This window comes from Budorcas taxicolor, chromosome 24, assembly GCF_023091745.1.
Source record: "Budorcas taxicolor isolate Tak-1 chromosome 24, Takin1.1, whole genome shotgun sequence".
NCBI lineage: Eukaryota > Metazoa > Chordata > Mammalia > Artiodactyla > Bovidae > Budorcas > Budorcas taxicolor.
The window spans coordinates 37,006,962-37,022,447 of NC_068933.1; the positions used below are offsets into that span (position 1 = coordinate 37,006,962).

General features: G+C 45.7%; 2 protein-coding genes across 2 annotated transcripts in view; one reads left to right on the plus strand and one right to left on the minus strand.

The window, feature by feature from the left end:
* The window catches only part of RNF170 (ring finger protein 170), a 34,207-nt gene extending 25,082 nt beyond the window's left edge, over positions 1–9,125 (minus strand). Inside the window, exons 1-2 of the mRNA XM_052661345.1 lie at positions 9,009–9,125; positions 2,574–2,717 (exon numbers count right to left, since the gene is read on the minus strand). Coding sequence (XP_052517305.1) covers positions 2,574–2,710 — 137 coding nt within the window. The 5' untranslated portion in view covers positions 2,711–2,717; positions 9,009–9,125. The remainder of the gene's footprint in view (positions 1–2,573; positions 2,718–9,008) is intronic.
* Positions 9,126–9,329: 204 nt separating this feature from the next.
* Positions 9,330–15,486, plus strand: part of HOOK3 (hook microtubule tethering protein 3) — a 79,958-nt gene continuing 73,801 nt past the window's right edge. Inside the window, exon 1 of the mRNA XM_052661314.1 lies at positions 9,330–9,439. Within this exon, the coding sequence (XP_052517274.1) occupies positions 9,383–9,439 (57 nt within the window). The 5' untranslated portion in view covers positions 9,330–9,382. The remainder of the gene's footprint in view (positions 9,440–15,486) is intronic.

Genomic DNA, 15,486 nt, shown 5'->3' on the forward strand with positions numbered 1-15,486 from the left:
CTCCACCTTCCACTAGTCCCTCTAGAATCTACAATCTACCACGAATCTACTTTCTGTCCCTGCAGATTCTCCTATTGTGGACACACAAACAGACTCCAACACACGGCCTTTTGTGTCTGGCTTATGTCCCTTAGCGCAGTGTTTTCAACTTTCCTCCATAAGGCAGCATGCATACATCAGTGTGCCGTTTCTTTTCATAGCTGAACGATATTCCTTTGCATGGACCTATCATGTTTTGTTTATCCATTTTCCTGCTGATGGATCCAGTCATCTGTTTCCACCTTTTGGATATTAGGAACAATCCTGCTGTAAACACTCCTGTAGGCATTTTTACATGGAGATATGCTTTCATTCCTCACTGTACATATTCATGGGAGTGAAACTGCTAGGACACACGGCAACACTGTGTTCAGTCATTTGAGGAACCGATGGCTTTCCAAAGTGCCTGCACTACCAGTGTATGAGGGTTCCAATTTCCCCACATCCCCAACAATCATTATTATTTGACTTTTTGAACCCAGCCATCCCAGTGAAGTGGGTGTGAAGCTGTATCTTACTGTGGTTTCGTTTGCATTTCCCTGAATGACTAATGATGTCAGGCATGTGTTTACATACTTGTTGGCCGTTTATACATCTTTGGAGGAATGCCTATTCTGATCCTTTGCCCATTTATAAACTGTGTTATTTGTCTTTTTGTTAGCGAGTTTTGAGTTCTCTACATATTCAGACATAAGGGCCTATGTCTGAAATAGTTTAGATCAGACATGTGATCTGAATTTTTTCCCATTCAGTGAACTGACTTTTCATTGTCTTGATGATGGTCTTTGAAGCAAAAAAAAGTTGTTACTTTTGATGAATTCCAATTTATCTATTTTCTTTTGTTGATCATGCCTGTGGTATCATATCTAAGAATCTCCATGATTTACTCCTAGAGTTTTATAGTTTTAGCTCTTACATTTAAATCTTTGATTCATCTTGAGTTAATCTGTGTATATGATATAGTCAACTTTATTCTTTTGCATGTAGGTAACCTTGCCAACAAAGGTCCGTCTAGTCAAGGCTATGGTTTTTCCTGAGGTCATGTATGGATGTGAGAGTTGGACTGTGAAGAAAGCTGAGCGCCAAAGAATTGATGCTTTTGAACTGTGGTGTTAGAGAAGACTTGAGAGTCCCTTGGACTGCAAGGAGATCCAACCAGTCCATTCTAAAGGAGATCAGTCCTGGGATTTCTTTGGAAGGAATGATGCTAAAGCTGAAGCTCCAGTACTTTGGCCACCTCATGCAAAGAGTTGACTCATTGGAAAAGACTCTGATGCTGGGAGGGACACGACAGAGGATGAGATGGCTGGATGGCATCACTGACTCGATGGACGTGAGTTTGAGTGAACTCCGGGAGCTGGTGATGGACAGGGAGGCCTGGCGTGCTGCAATTCATGGGGTGGCAAAGAGTCGTCAGACACGACTGAGCGACTGAACTGAACTGAACCTTGTCCCAACATCATTTGTTGAACTCTTTCCCTACTGAAAGGTGCTGGTGCCACTGTCAAAAACCAGCCTACCACAGAGGTATAGGATGACCCATTTTTGAATCTTGATTCTGTTTTATCAGTGTATCAGCTATCCTTCTCAATGAACGATCTAATAAATGCGCTTCTGTTTTCTTCTTCAACCCACTTGCTAATAGAGATGAGCAGAACAAGCTCAAAGGTCAGAGCCCTACAGAAATTCAGTGTCCTTTTTTGGTTTATATTAAAACATTAGTCAGTACTCCTGGGAATGACCTGTCAATCAGTTATAAACTCAGCAGACAGTAAATCCGCTATCATCTGGTCATCTTTTCCCCACTATGCCCACAAGTGCATCGCCAAGTACCGTGTAAGTGTTCTACTGAAACCAACATAATGTCACCCTAACTCAGAAACTAACCATGCGGAAGTAGAAGAGAATGCTCACACCCTGTTCAATAATCCTTTCTTAATTTTTATAAGAAACGAAAAGATCTGTAGTTTTTGGAATTAATCTCTTTTCTATTTTATACTTTTTTGCTCATTTCTGTTTTCAGTGATACATATGAAATGAACCTCTCTTTGTCAGTATTTACATTTCTCGTTTATTACCTTGTCTCTGTACTGGCATATAGACATCTGAGATCTTTAAGTATTATTCCTGATTCTACAACAGTAACTTTAATTCTAATTTTAAGTCCCTCTACATTGTCCAAGGTATTTTTTGGCCCCAGGTTTTTTCATTTAAACATGAAAATATATTTGCGCCTATTATTATCAGCTGCAAGTTGATGAATTCAATTATGAAAATTACATGTTAAAACTGTGACAGTCCAACAGAAAATACTAACATTTCATTCAAAATATGGATGACAAATTTAAATGTTTTTTTTTTTTGACTGGAAAACGTTGATGGCAGGAAAATAAAATACCTTAATACACATTCACAGTCACTGAAGTCTAGTACTTCCTTTTCACATTAAGTATTAAACATTACTAGGCACAGTCAGCAAGTCAGTTGCCCTTGGAAATATGCATTATTTCAATTCTTTTGTCCTTTAGTCTCACCTGAAAAGTGCATATACCAGGGTAGCAACCAAAGCGAAACTGACCACAACCGCCGCAAGTACTTGGTCACTTACTCCTTCTATGACTGAATCATCATCCAGTTTCAAACTTTGAACTTCACCTTGATATCTGGCCATTCCAGGTCTAAAAGGAAAAGAAACAAGACGAAGATTACAAACAGTACAGTGAAAATGAAATATATCCATTAAAAACAACACAAATGTAGCTGACCTCTGATATAGTTATTTTTAGTGCCCACTTGCAGTAGGTTGCATTAGAGGATAACTCCAGCAATGAGGGTTTTTTTTTTTTTTAATTATTTAGGAATAGGACTTCCCTCCTGGTCTACTGGTTAAAAATCTGCCTGCCAATGCAGGGGACAGGGGTCTGATCTTTGATCTGGGAAGATCCCACCCGCCTCAGGGCAACTAAGTCTGCTGAGCCACAACTACTGAGCCCGCGAGCCTAGGGCCCGTGCTCTGCAACGAGAGAGTAGCCCCTACTTGCTGCCACCAGAGAAAGCCCGCACACAGCAATGAAGGCCCAGCACAGACAAAAATAAAAAATAAAACTGTTAAGGGATAAAAGACATTCCTCATGCCTAGAGGCTCTTTGCTTACTCCTGCACACCACATGCATTCCCCATAGATCACACCCCATCCTGTCTCTCACACCACTGAACGTGCATCATGGAATGTGCCATGCACGGACAGGGGAGGAAAGACAGTCTGCTTCTGCAAACATTCCTGCATTACCTGGCACGCTGTCCTGTACACAGTAGGACCTAATAAACAGGAGCGACTTACCTTACTTACGGTGTTAGTAATTTGAAAAGTTAAAAAGACCATAGAACATATGACCTTTTATAGCTATCCTGAGACTGCTTGAATTAATAAAAATTCTGGTGCTTAGAAAACTATTGGTCTCACCTGGGACTAAGCTCAGCCTATGGTTCAGAATTCTGTGAATTGCTTGGAAGTCAGAATGACTCTCAGGATGAATTTACTTATGAAAACACAAGGGAACATATGAAAGGATCCTTCCCAGTTGAGAAAGTTATCACTCAACTGGAGGAAAATAATACCCGATTTCTGTTAAGTATGAGGGAAATTAGCCAGACCACATCAGAGTCCAAATTATCACAGGTAATTCCTATTTCTTTCAGATGAGAAAACAATGAAGTTACTTAAAATCTTATAAGACACCTAAAGGGAAATAAAGGCAATAAATATTCAATGACATATATACAACTATTTATAAATAAAATCCTCTATTTGTATAATGTACTGTCTTGAAAATAGCTTTTATTCAATGTCATCGGTAATCAGGTGAGTTTCTGTTAAAAGGAAACCTTGTGAAACTCTTAACACTTCAGAAAAGGACCTGAAAAACTAGTAAGAAAATGAATGACCTCTCATGGAAGAAACTTAAGCAAACAAACAGATCAAAGACGGCTTTCATCGGCTTTACACAAATAGTAATGGCCTGATGCATCAGGAACTTTCTAATGACAGGTTTTGAGTATCCTTAATGAAAGCACACACCACGAACTCAGAGAAGGAGTTTTCACCTCAGGATTTTATTCAAAAGAACACTCAGATAAACAGCCAACTGAAGAAAACAGCCTCCAACAATCTCGGGAAAATTATGCGGACAATTTAGATTTTTACTATGGTCAGGTTGCCTCTGTTTAAATTGAGATGCTGGGCCGTGTCAGAAGTCCTAAGGGCAGTGAGGATGACTCACATCTGCTCAGAGATAAGCAAATGTTATCCCACGTCAAGATTCCCAGCCTCTAATTACTCAATCAGGTTGCGAGGATTCCCTCATATGCTGTACATGTAGAGAGTTTATTACTTTGTACTTAAAAAAAAAATACGGGTTGCATTTGTTTCTGTGTTCTTCCAGGTGTAATCAGTGATAATGTGACTAAATTCTACTGTATAAACTATACATATATATTTGTGTGTATATATGCACACACACACACTATATATTCCTTTTTTATTGGAGCATGCTGCTTTATAATGCTGTGTCAGTTTCTGCTGTACAATGATGTGACTCAGCTATAAGTATACCTATACCCCCTCCCTCTTTCCCTCTTGAGCCTCCCTCCCCTCCCCCCACCCCCATCCCCCTCCTCTAGGTCATCACAAAGCCCTGGGATCAGCTGTGCTATACAGCAGGTTTGCCACTAGCTGTTTTACACACGGCAGTGTATGTATGTCAAGCCCAATCTCCCAACTCATCCCACTCTTCCCTATAACTGAATCTCTCTGCTGTACCCCTGAAACTAATGAAACACTGCAAATCAACTACAGTTCAATAAAAAATGTATATATATGCACACACTCTACTGAATAAATACATGGCTTCTACCAAGGACACCCTTAAGATATTGCTTTCTTCACATTTCCGAGAGCTCAGAGATCCAGGATACTTTGCATGTTGCAGGATCCTGTAAAGTTATTTGCACCACCTTATAGCAAAAGTGTCCAATGTTGCTGAAACGAAGAGTCACTTTTTATTTCCACAAATTCTAGTGTCACTGAAGAAGGTGCCTGGGCTGAGAGATGGTGGGAAGGGCAGAGACAGCTGGGAAGTTTCACAGAGGAACCTGTGGCCCTTTCGGCTGCCTTTCCCTGTCATGCGGAAACCCCAGCCCTCACACGGAAAACTGCTAACGGTGTCTGATTGGCTTGTTGGGGGTTTCAATAGTTAACTTCCGCCAGCAATCTCTCTTATCATCAAAGTCAAAAAAGGACCTGTAGGAGTTAATGGCTCAGAAATGAGGTATTGATACCACCACTTCAGTTTGGAAAGAGGCCCACCTAAGACTACAGGGGATAAACAATAAAAAGAAATCATCTACTTGAAGAGATGACTTGAAAATGAGTTCCAATGTCAACCTGAACTCCAGTCCTCCAGGTTCTACTGGCATGAGACAAAATGGTGCTGCTGATTGTGACCAAGGGCGTGGGTTCTCAGCTCAAGCCCAGGCACCGTGGGGAGGCCTGGAGGCCCAGAGTTCGCCTCTGATTCTGCCGTCACTTAAATCTCTCAGGACCGCTCTTTTTCTGCAAAAGGAAAAGGCTAGGATTTGAGGATTTCTTAATTTCCTTTTACCACCACATTTCTCTGATTCAGAGTTTTTTGGAATTAAAAAAAATCAATAAGAGGCAGGAAAGGTAAATAGCAAAGGTTAAAACGCTTACAAGTGGGCAGCTGGCCTGGGAGAGCCAGATTCATATCTTTCCCAGGATAAAATTCTACAGTCTGAATTCTTTTCCAGGATGTATTACTTTAACAATAAACACAAAGGCCAGTGCCTGCTTCCTCCCTTCAGGGATGAAAATTAGGCTTAAGTGCGAAAAGATTTAAGACGTCTACCATTCCTACCAAGCACCTTAGAGACTGCTGGTTTCCAGGAGGTGGGCACCTTCTGAAGACCTCAGTGACAGGCACTACAGGGCCTCACACTAAATGCACTGAACGCACCACTTACTTGAAACCCCAAGGAAAGGGTATGAAATTTATAAAACATAGTATCTTATCTATTTCATAGGAGCCTTTAAATGAAAATAAGCAATTAGTACCCTGTCTTTAACTATTTGAGATTTACAGAAACAAAACACATCGATCTTGGGAATGGTGTTGATAACTGATAGAAGAGGAACTGATTTCCACACTGGCTTCATTACTGCTTAGCTGGCCAAGTCTTATCGAGTAGCTTAATATATTGAAGAAGAACGAGTTTTGCAGTCAGACAACTGCGTACTCATGCAAAATCTGGGTCTCAGCTTCCTCGTAAATAAAATACATAAAATTAGCAAACTATGTTGAACTTTTTTGGCAAAAAAAACCACCCTTGTTTTGTGGAGTTGATGAGATAATAAAGGAAAAACATGTGGCATGTTGGCAGGCTCTCAATAAATGGAAGCTATGATACTTTGATTACTATTATTAACCATCTTCAAGGAGTCCAGGGAACCATGATAAAACTTAGCCACGCCTTCCCCGCAACTGCATTAAGTAGCATCCAAGCCCTCTTTAATCAGAGCTCTAAGTATGTATTTCTTGGGAGGACTGGATAAACTTGGCACATTGCCACGAAGGACACCACCATGTTTACGTGAAGCTGATAAAACAGCTGCAGATGAGAACTAACTTCCAAGTAACCGGAGAAAGGAGAGAGCTAAGACAAGTCCCACTCGCTTCCCTTTGGTCTTTTCCAAAGCTTTCAGGAAAAAAACCAGCACAGACAAACAGAGGAAGTGTAGGAAATTCCGTAACTTCAAAGGAGAAAACTCAATGTCTTTTTACCCAAATTCATGTAGAAACACGGCTTTTGCAGACAACTATTCACATGCAAGAAGTTTTTAATAAGATTTCCTTCATGGAGGGGAACTGCAGCTACCGAATGGAAAGCTCAAGAACACATCACACACAAGGGCATTGTGGGTGAGCCCTCAAACCTGAGACCTGGGAGGCCGAGGTCAAAGGCCTGAGAAAGGGAGCAGGTGGAGCAAAGATGCTCACACGGGACAGGCCTTCCAGAAAGGATCCACATTCCAAGAATCGGCTGCATGGGAGGGCAGAGGCTGCATGGGAGGGCAGACCGACTTGCTGACTTCACTTGCCTAACAAGGCAAACAGTCACTTAAAAGCGCCAGGGAGCCTACAGAAATAACCTAGCTCAGAATGTAGAAACTCTGGTTCCACAAAGGTCCAGAGGCACCAACAGAGGAAACAAGGGCAGATGAGGTACATTTTATACTTCTAAAGGTTTCTCTGCCTTTAAAATAAAATGCTGTAGGGGAGAATATTTAAAAGGCCGCTGAGAAGACTTCCGGTAAGATTTTCTACATTCACAAAATGAAAAATCTGATAACTGGTACTCTGAAAAGCATCACTAAAAACTCAATGCTGGGACTTCCCTGGTGGTCCACTGATTAAGAATTCGCCTTGCAGTACAGGGGACGCTGGTTCAATCCCTGGTCAGGGAGCTAAGACCCTACAGGCCACAGGGCAACTAACACAAACTATTGAGCACACGTGCCATAACTAGAGATCCTGCTTGCCTCAACAAGATTCCCTGTGCTGCAGCGAAAACCTGATGCAGCCAAATATACATATATGGAAAACAAACAAACAAACAAACTCAATGGTGTCTTGGCAGTTCTCAAAGCTCTATGACAAAACCTAGTCTTAATGGATACAGGGGGCTCCAAAACCTAGTCTTAATGGGAAAAGGGGGCTCCAGGAACTGCAAACCAAAGAAAGGTGTGTGCTGGGAAGCTAATTTTGCTGCACCACAAATAAAAGTCTGGCATCATGCAGTAAAGTTATGCATACCCTATACCTCAAAAATTCTAGGATTCAAAGGCATCTGCTGCTACTGCTGCTAAGTCGCTTCCGTCATGTCCGACTCTGTGCGACCCCATAGATGGCAGCCCACTAGGCTCCTCTGTCCCTGGGATTCTCCAGGCAAGAATACTGGAGTGGGTTGCCATTTCCTTCTCCAATGCAGGAAAGTGAAACGTGAAAGTGAAGTCGCTCAGTCGTGCGGGACTCTTTGTGACCCCATGGACTGCAGCCTAAGAGGCTCCTCCGTCCATAGGATTTTCCAGGCAAGAGTACTGGAGTCAGTTGCCATTGCCTTCTCCGTCAAAGGCATCTATTCCCCCCAAAAACACACGTGGCACCAGTCTATAGAGATAAGGATGTTAGAGTATTGTTCTTAGCCGCAAACTAGAAAAGCAAAATTTGCCCATCCACAGTAGCATGGACAGTTATATTCATACAGCGGAGTACTAGACAGCAGTGAAAACTATCTATGGATCTACACAAACTTACTAGGAATTGAAAGCCACGAAATGACACACACAATTTCGCAGACGTTCAAAAGCAGGCAGAGTAAAAACGGCGTGGTCTAGGCATGCAGACGCCGGTGGGAAAGCTATAAGGAAAAGTAAGAAAGTGAGTATCACAGAAGTCAGTGGACGGAGGAGGGAAGGTGCTCAGAAAGGGAACAGGAGGTGGAGGAGGCAATGCTGTTTTTTCACCTGCCTGTTTATTACTAACTAGTCTTCAGGCACGCACTGTGTGTGCACTTTCCTGCACACGCCTCGCCTAATGATTCATCGGTAACGCTGCAGAGGGTGCATGCTCTGGAACGGGGCGGGGGAGTGGGGGTGAAGGCCAGTCCCCTGGCCACTGGGCAAGGAGGGCCAGGCCGCGGTGCTCCGGGGGGGTGGGAGGGACCGGCGGCACCACCCTCCCCGCCGCCCCCCCCGCCCCCCAAGTCCCCCGCCTCCCCGGGCCGCGAGGTCCGCGCGCCCCGAGCTCGCCACGTCGGCCATCCGGCGCGGGCGCCCGGGGCCGCCCGCCGTCCCGCCCGGGCCCGGGGCCCCGCCGGCGCTCAGCCGCGCGTACCTCTGCAGCGCCGGAGACGCCTCGCAGCTCCCGGCGACCGAGGCGCGGAGTGTTTCCGGGGCCGCCCGCCGCCCCCGCGGGCACCACTGGCCGCGGCCCCCGCCTCCGCCTCCTCCCGCGGGCCCGGGCGCGGGCGCGGCGCACGCGCGCTGCGCGCTTCCGTGCGCGGGGGCGGCCGGCGGGCTGGGCCGTGCGCGGCGCGGGCCGGCGGGCGGGGCGGGGGCCGGGCCAGGCGGCGGCGGCGCGCCGGTGACGCTGCGGGAGCCGCGGCGGCCTCCAGCGCCGGGCGGAGTCGGCGGCCGCGCGGAGGACGCAGCCCGGGCCGCGCCGCGGGCCTTCAGGCGGGGCGGGGCGGCCGGAGCCGCGGCGGGAAGATGTTCAACGTGGAGACCCTGGAGCGGGCGGAGCTGTGCGAGAGCCTCCTCACTTGGGTAGGTGGGCGACGCGCTCCGGATGGGGGTCCCCGACCTCCGCCAGGCCGCCGTCCCGGGGTCCCCCACCCCCCCACCCCGCGCCCGGCCGGCGCTGCCGTCACATCCGGGGCGCGGGGCCCCCGGTGCTGGGCGGAGGCCGGGGCCCGCCGCGGGGACGGGGGGGTGGGGGGGCTCCCGGGACCCCGGCCCGAAGCTCCCGCCTTTGTTGTCACGCTGGCAGGACGGCGCAGCCCCGGGCGGGGCGGGGCGGGGGGAGCCGCGCGGGGAGGCGGGCAGGGGGGCTTCCACGGAGGCCCATTCCGGGCATCCGGGAGGAAGGGAGAGGTGCCGGGGGCGGGGTGGGGGGGGGGGGAAGGTGCTTGGGATGCAAATAAATCCGCAAGGCTGGGGGATCCGGGCGTCAGTAGTGGGAGTCGACATTTGCGGAGGGGTGGGGGTGAGCGCCACGCTGTGGCATTCTCAATTTTCAATTATTAAATGTTGATGAAAATTCTTACATGTGCCTGTAAAGGTGTTCCGTTCTCAAGCCAAAAACCGTGCCTGTAGCAGCCTTTTCTACAGCAGAACATTAACACCCAAGCTTGTGTGTTTCTCTTGAGTGTGGTGTCAGTACCTGGGTTGTGCGTGCGTGCGTGTGTGTATCTGCAGAGCCACGGGATAAACCCGGTGCTTCTTTTGGGGAGATTTTATTTCACTCACTGCTAAAAAACGTTAACTATCACTTTCAGTATCACTTTTAGAAGAAGCACTAACATATTTATGGAGGTGACTACAGCATATGTATTAATGCTCAAGGTAAGAAACAGATGCCAAACGGATTATATTTAGCGGTGCCTTGGGTGACCAGCTTGGATTGTGGACTTGAGTCTCCTACGTGGGGACCTTTGAGCGGAAGGGTTACTGGGGCACTGCCCTAGGCTGGTTGTAACAAATGTAGTGAAAATCGTCTGAGGTTGTCATAATTTGTTTTTCGTCACAGATCAAGTTGTGTTTTCTGAAACAGTATGTACCGCGATAAAGGGGTCTGTTCAGTGACTTTTGCATGAGGCCATTCTTGGAATTTCAGATTGTTTGCAGTAGTATATAGTTCACACACAGCTTACAGCTAGAGTGAGGTGCAACTTCACGTGGGGAAATGGGTTTCACGGCCGTATTTTAGGGCAAAGACAGAGCTGATAAAGTGTATAATGTGGCCAGAGTTTGACTGGGAGGACAGAGATAAAGGAAAGAATCACCACATTCTTTGATTTTGTGGAAGGACTGGATTTGGCAGAGGTTGTAAACAGAAGGTAGAGGATCTGAAAATGAGCATTTTTGGTCTGTACCTCCCTCAGTGCTAGAAAGAAAAAAGCCAAGAGGGCAAAGATGAAGAAAGGTATTAAATCTGAAGTAGGGCTACATTGTTTAAAGTTTGGAAAGACAAGTCAGGGAGAAGAGGTGTGTTTGAAGGGCATCTGCCAAGAGGCGGTGATCAGTGCAGTGATTTGGGTGAGAAGTGCTAATAAAAGTAACAGAGGAAGAACCACAGAGAGAAGTTTGAAGGGGTACATCATGGCAGCATCTGTTTAAAATCTGGTAAGTTGTTAAGAAAACAGATCATCAAGGTGATCAGCTCCACAGAGTGGTCAAGGGATCCGGCTTTGTAGAAAACAGCCTTTTTGAAATTTCACTGGAAGGCTCATCAAGGAAAGACTCTAGAGGGAAGATAAGAGATTATCAATGACAAAACTGGAGGGCACAGTCCAAACAAAGATAATCAATTCTAAGACTTGGAAACATTTGAACACATTGTGCGGTTGAATCCTTTCCAAGTAAAGTTGAGTTTTAATCGCTGGGTTTGTTCTTCTAGTTGTTATTACAAATGTGGAAAATGTCTGAAGTAGCTGAAAACGTGCATTTACTCCAGTAGCTCCCCTCCTTTCTGAAGGCCAGATTAATGCCAAAGACAATTCCAAAATGAAACGTGAGGAAAGAAAATGTATACTGTACATTCCCCGGAAAAGACTGCCCCCCACATTTGAAATAATTTGCTCTATTTTGTACGAAGTTCTAGCCAACCTGGTTGTGCAATTGCTCTGCGCACAGCAGGTGGAAAGGTAACTGCCCCACTCAGCAAGATGCGGGCGGTTGTTGTCAGTGACACAGAAGACCCGAGAGCTGGAAGTTCAGCCTAGGTCATTCAGTCCTTGAGCTTCATATATGGCTACAGCCTCCACATTCAATCACTGAAGATTGTAATTATGGTCCCGAATATCAAATAAGAGCTTATTTTCACTCCACAGCATTTAGGTTGAGACTAGAGGTATATAGTACATATTAGAAGTTCTTCCACCAGAAATAGTTGAACTAATGCAGAAAACTAAGATCATGGCATCTGGTCCCATCACTTCATGGGAAATAGATGGGGAAACAGTGTCAGACTTTATTTTGGGGGGCTGCAAAATCACTGCAGATGGTGATTGCAGCCATGAAATTAAAAGATGCTTACTCCTTGGAAGGAAAGTTATGGCCAACCTAGATAGCATATTCAAAAGCAGAGACACTACTTTGCCAACAAAGGTCCGTCTAGTCAAGGCTATGGTTTTTCCAGTGGTCATGTGTGGATGTGAGAGTTGGACTGTGAAGAAAGCTGAGTGCCGAAGAATTGATGCTTTGGAACTGTGGTGTTGGAGAAGACTCTTGAGAGTCCCTTGGACTGCAAGGAGATCCAGCCAGTCCATCTTGAAGGAGATCAGTCCTGGGTGTTCATTGGAAGGATTGATGCTGAGGCTGAAACTCCAGTACTTTGGCCACCTCATGCGAAGAGTTGACTCATTGGAAAAGACTCTGATGCTGGGAGGGATATGACAGAGGATGAGATGGCTGGATGGCATCACTGACTCGATGGACGTGAGTTTGAGTGAACTCCGGGAGTTGGTGATGGACGGGGAGGCCTGGCGTGCTGCGATTCATGGGGTCGCAAAGAGTCAGACACGACTGAGCGACTGAACTGAACTGAATAGCATCAAGGCACTTGAAATGATAACTGTAGCCACCTGTACAGAGTTCAATTCTGTGGGACGTCTGATTGCCCCAAATGCTGGCTAAATTCACTGTTGTATCAGAGAGGTTAGTCCCAGAACCATAGGTTCCACATTTTTGTTGAAAGAGCAATGTTTGTTAAGAGACAAAGTATCATCCTACCTAGGAAAAATAGTTGAAGCTTAAATTCCAAATCAAAGTGGATGCACCAAGCAAGTTCAGCAGGATGTGCTGGAACATTTCCACTCTCCCTGTCTCCCCACCCTCTGAGTCAAAATGCACTCTTACCTGTTAGAAAAAGTCTGCCCTACCTGGTACACCTGTCAGGCCTCCTTTCTCAACCAGTGCAGGAAACTATTCCTCTTTCCTAGGGTTAAGAGACTGAGAAACTAGAGTCAGGAATGCCCCCAATTAATGGCAGGAAGTTAAGTGGAGCAGGAACCATCCCCACACAGTGACATCCACACACCCTTGTGAATTTTCATATGCAGTGGCCTGTGAAACAGCGCACTGGAGCTTACAGTTAGGAAGGGTGTGTTTCTGTGGTGATCTCTCCCCAATTCCACTCGCTCTGCCCTTCTAACTCTGTTCTACTTACCATTGGTGTCCTCTACTGGAGGAATAAAGGAGTCAGATGTACAAAAAGACATAGTTTTTTAAAAGCTTTAACTTTCTTATTTTCTTTCTTCCTAAGTAGAGGGCCAGTTTAACCTGTTTAGAGTATAGGTTCTGAAATTTGACCACCTGGCTTCAAATCCTGACTTGGTTGCATACTAACTGTGGGTAACTTTGGACAAGGAACTTCACCTGTGTTCAGATTATATTCAGGGTGACACTGAGAAGTGTTTCCTATGCATTTAGTATGGATCAACATAATTGCAGGGCTTGTCGAACTACTGGTTGCCTGGTCTGGATTCCAGAGCCTGTAATTCGGGAGGGCTGGGCTAGGATCTGCTACTCTGCATTTCCAACAGGTTTCCAGGTGATGCTGTTAGTGACCTGAGCCCCCATGCTGAGAACCACTGCTCCAGAGCAGGGTTTGTTAGCCTTAGCATTGTGGCCGGTCGGGACTGGCTCACATTCGTTGTGGGCACTGCCCTGTGCTTCCTGTAGGAGGTTTAATAGTAGCATCCCTGGTGTGTACCTCCTGGATACCAATAGCTCCCACTCAGTTGTTACAACTAGAAGTTTCTCATAGGGAGCAAGATCTCCCCCGGCTGAGAATCACTGCTGTGGAGACAGTCATTCCAGGTGAGCTCGAGCTTTCCCCTTCTCATGATTTTGTGCGGGTGGTGAGGTGGAGCTCCAGTTGGTGTTAATAGAGCTTCTTGGAATTAAAAGAGAGGTTATGACCCTTGAGGCAAAGTTCCATGCCCTAATGTGGTTGACTGCAATTACCTTTAAATTTTAGTCTACTACTATCCTGAAACACCCTGCAGATGTTAACTCAGGAGTTTACGAGAACTGATAGGTGACAGGTTTTTTTTTTTTTTTAAATTAAAATACCCATACCACAAAGTTCTTTTGAGGTACACAATTCAGTGCTCTGTGGTGTGATCACAGATTGTGCAACCATCACTGCTATCTAATTCCAAGAACATTTTTATCGCCTCTGAATGGAATTCCACAGAGAGAGTCTGTCTGGGACCTGCATTATTTTATCTCAAGGCAGAGATGGACACCTTCACGAGCAGCTAAAAAACCTCAAGAGCCAACTCAGAGAATAATTTTTTGGAAGCCACATTTAAAAAATTAAAATGAAAATAGTTTTAAGTCCCAGGAGAGAAACAGATATAGTCTTACAAGTAAATTACTTGCATTATTGAATTGCCTGCTTTATTGAGTTTTTTTCTTCTGATTGCCCAGTGGCAGTTTTCTGATCGTTCATCCTTTGCATTTGGTAGCGCTTTGGATCAGAGGGCTCCACCTGCCAAACCGGTGCTCTAGCACAGAAGATTATTTGATGAACTTGTTAAAAATAGACTCCCAGTCCTCTCCAACTTCCCAATTGATTCAGTGTACACCCAGGTCTGGGAACTATTGCTTAAGGCTTTTACAGGTACCTAATGTGCATTTGTTTTCTCATTCATTCTTAAAGCATTCCTCCAGAAGCTATTTTTCCCAATTCCCAGGTTGAAAAACTGGTATTACAGTAGGTAAAATGGCATATCCAAGGTCACACAGCCAGCAGATTAGGCGCAAACCTGGAGATGGGATTAGTTCTTTTGTTTTTTGAGGGGAGGGGGACGCCCACGCGGCAGGTGGGATCCTTTTTCCCCAACTAGGGATCAGACCAGTGCCCCCTGCACCCCCTGCTTTGGAAGCGTGGAGCCTTAACCGCGGGACTGCCAGTGAAGTGGCTGTAGTTACTGTTTACCTTCCGAGCATGTTCAGTGAGAGGTCTTCTGGGTCAGACTGGGGGTCAGAAGATGAGTGAGGTGTGCACTCACCCGCTGCTCTTTTTTATTGTAAGCCTACAAGAAAGAGATGTATTCAGCAGCTGTAGGGTGACAGTGCGTATTTAGTTCTTTTTAAACTATTCAACACGTTGTTACCACCACATTATCGTTAAGAAGGCGACAGGCGCTTGAGGGAGTAAAATTCAGTGTCGTTTCCTACAGGTGATGTTTATCAGGTCCATTTATTCATTTACTAACAACATATTGAGCCTCTGCCTCCCATAAGATTAATGTCAGGGGGCCTAACAGGCGCTCTTTCATCACCTCTCCCAAATAGACATCCGAGTGAAAACCACTCGCTACGAGATCTTTTAAGTCATTTCCTTAGTTCCCGCTGTGTAACCATCTCCACCCACCAGACTTTGCAGAAAATGTGAAGAAGCTACTGACTGCACTTGTTCATAGCTCTTGGTTTAAAGATTTGATAGATGGCACGGCACAGAGACGTGGACACTGCCCCGCTGTGGGACAGTAGATTGCTGCAGCATTCGTCAGGGGCAGCTTGGCGATATTTATCAGAAACTTTAAAACGTTCATACACTTTGGTCCAGCAAATTTACTTCT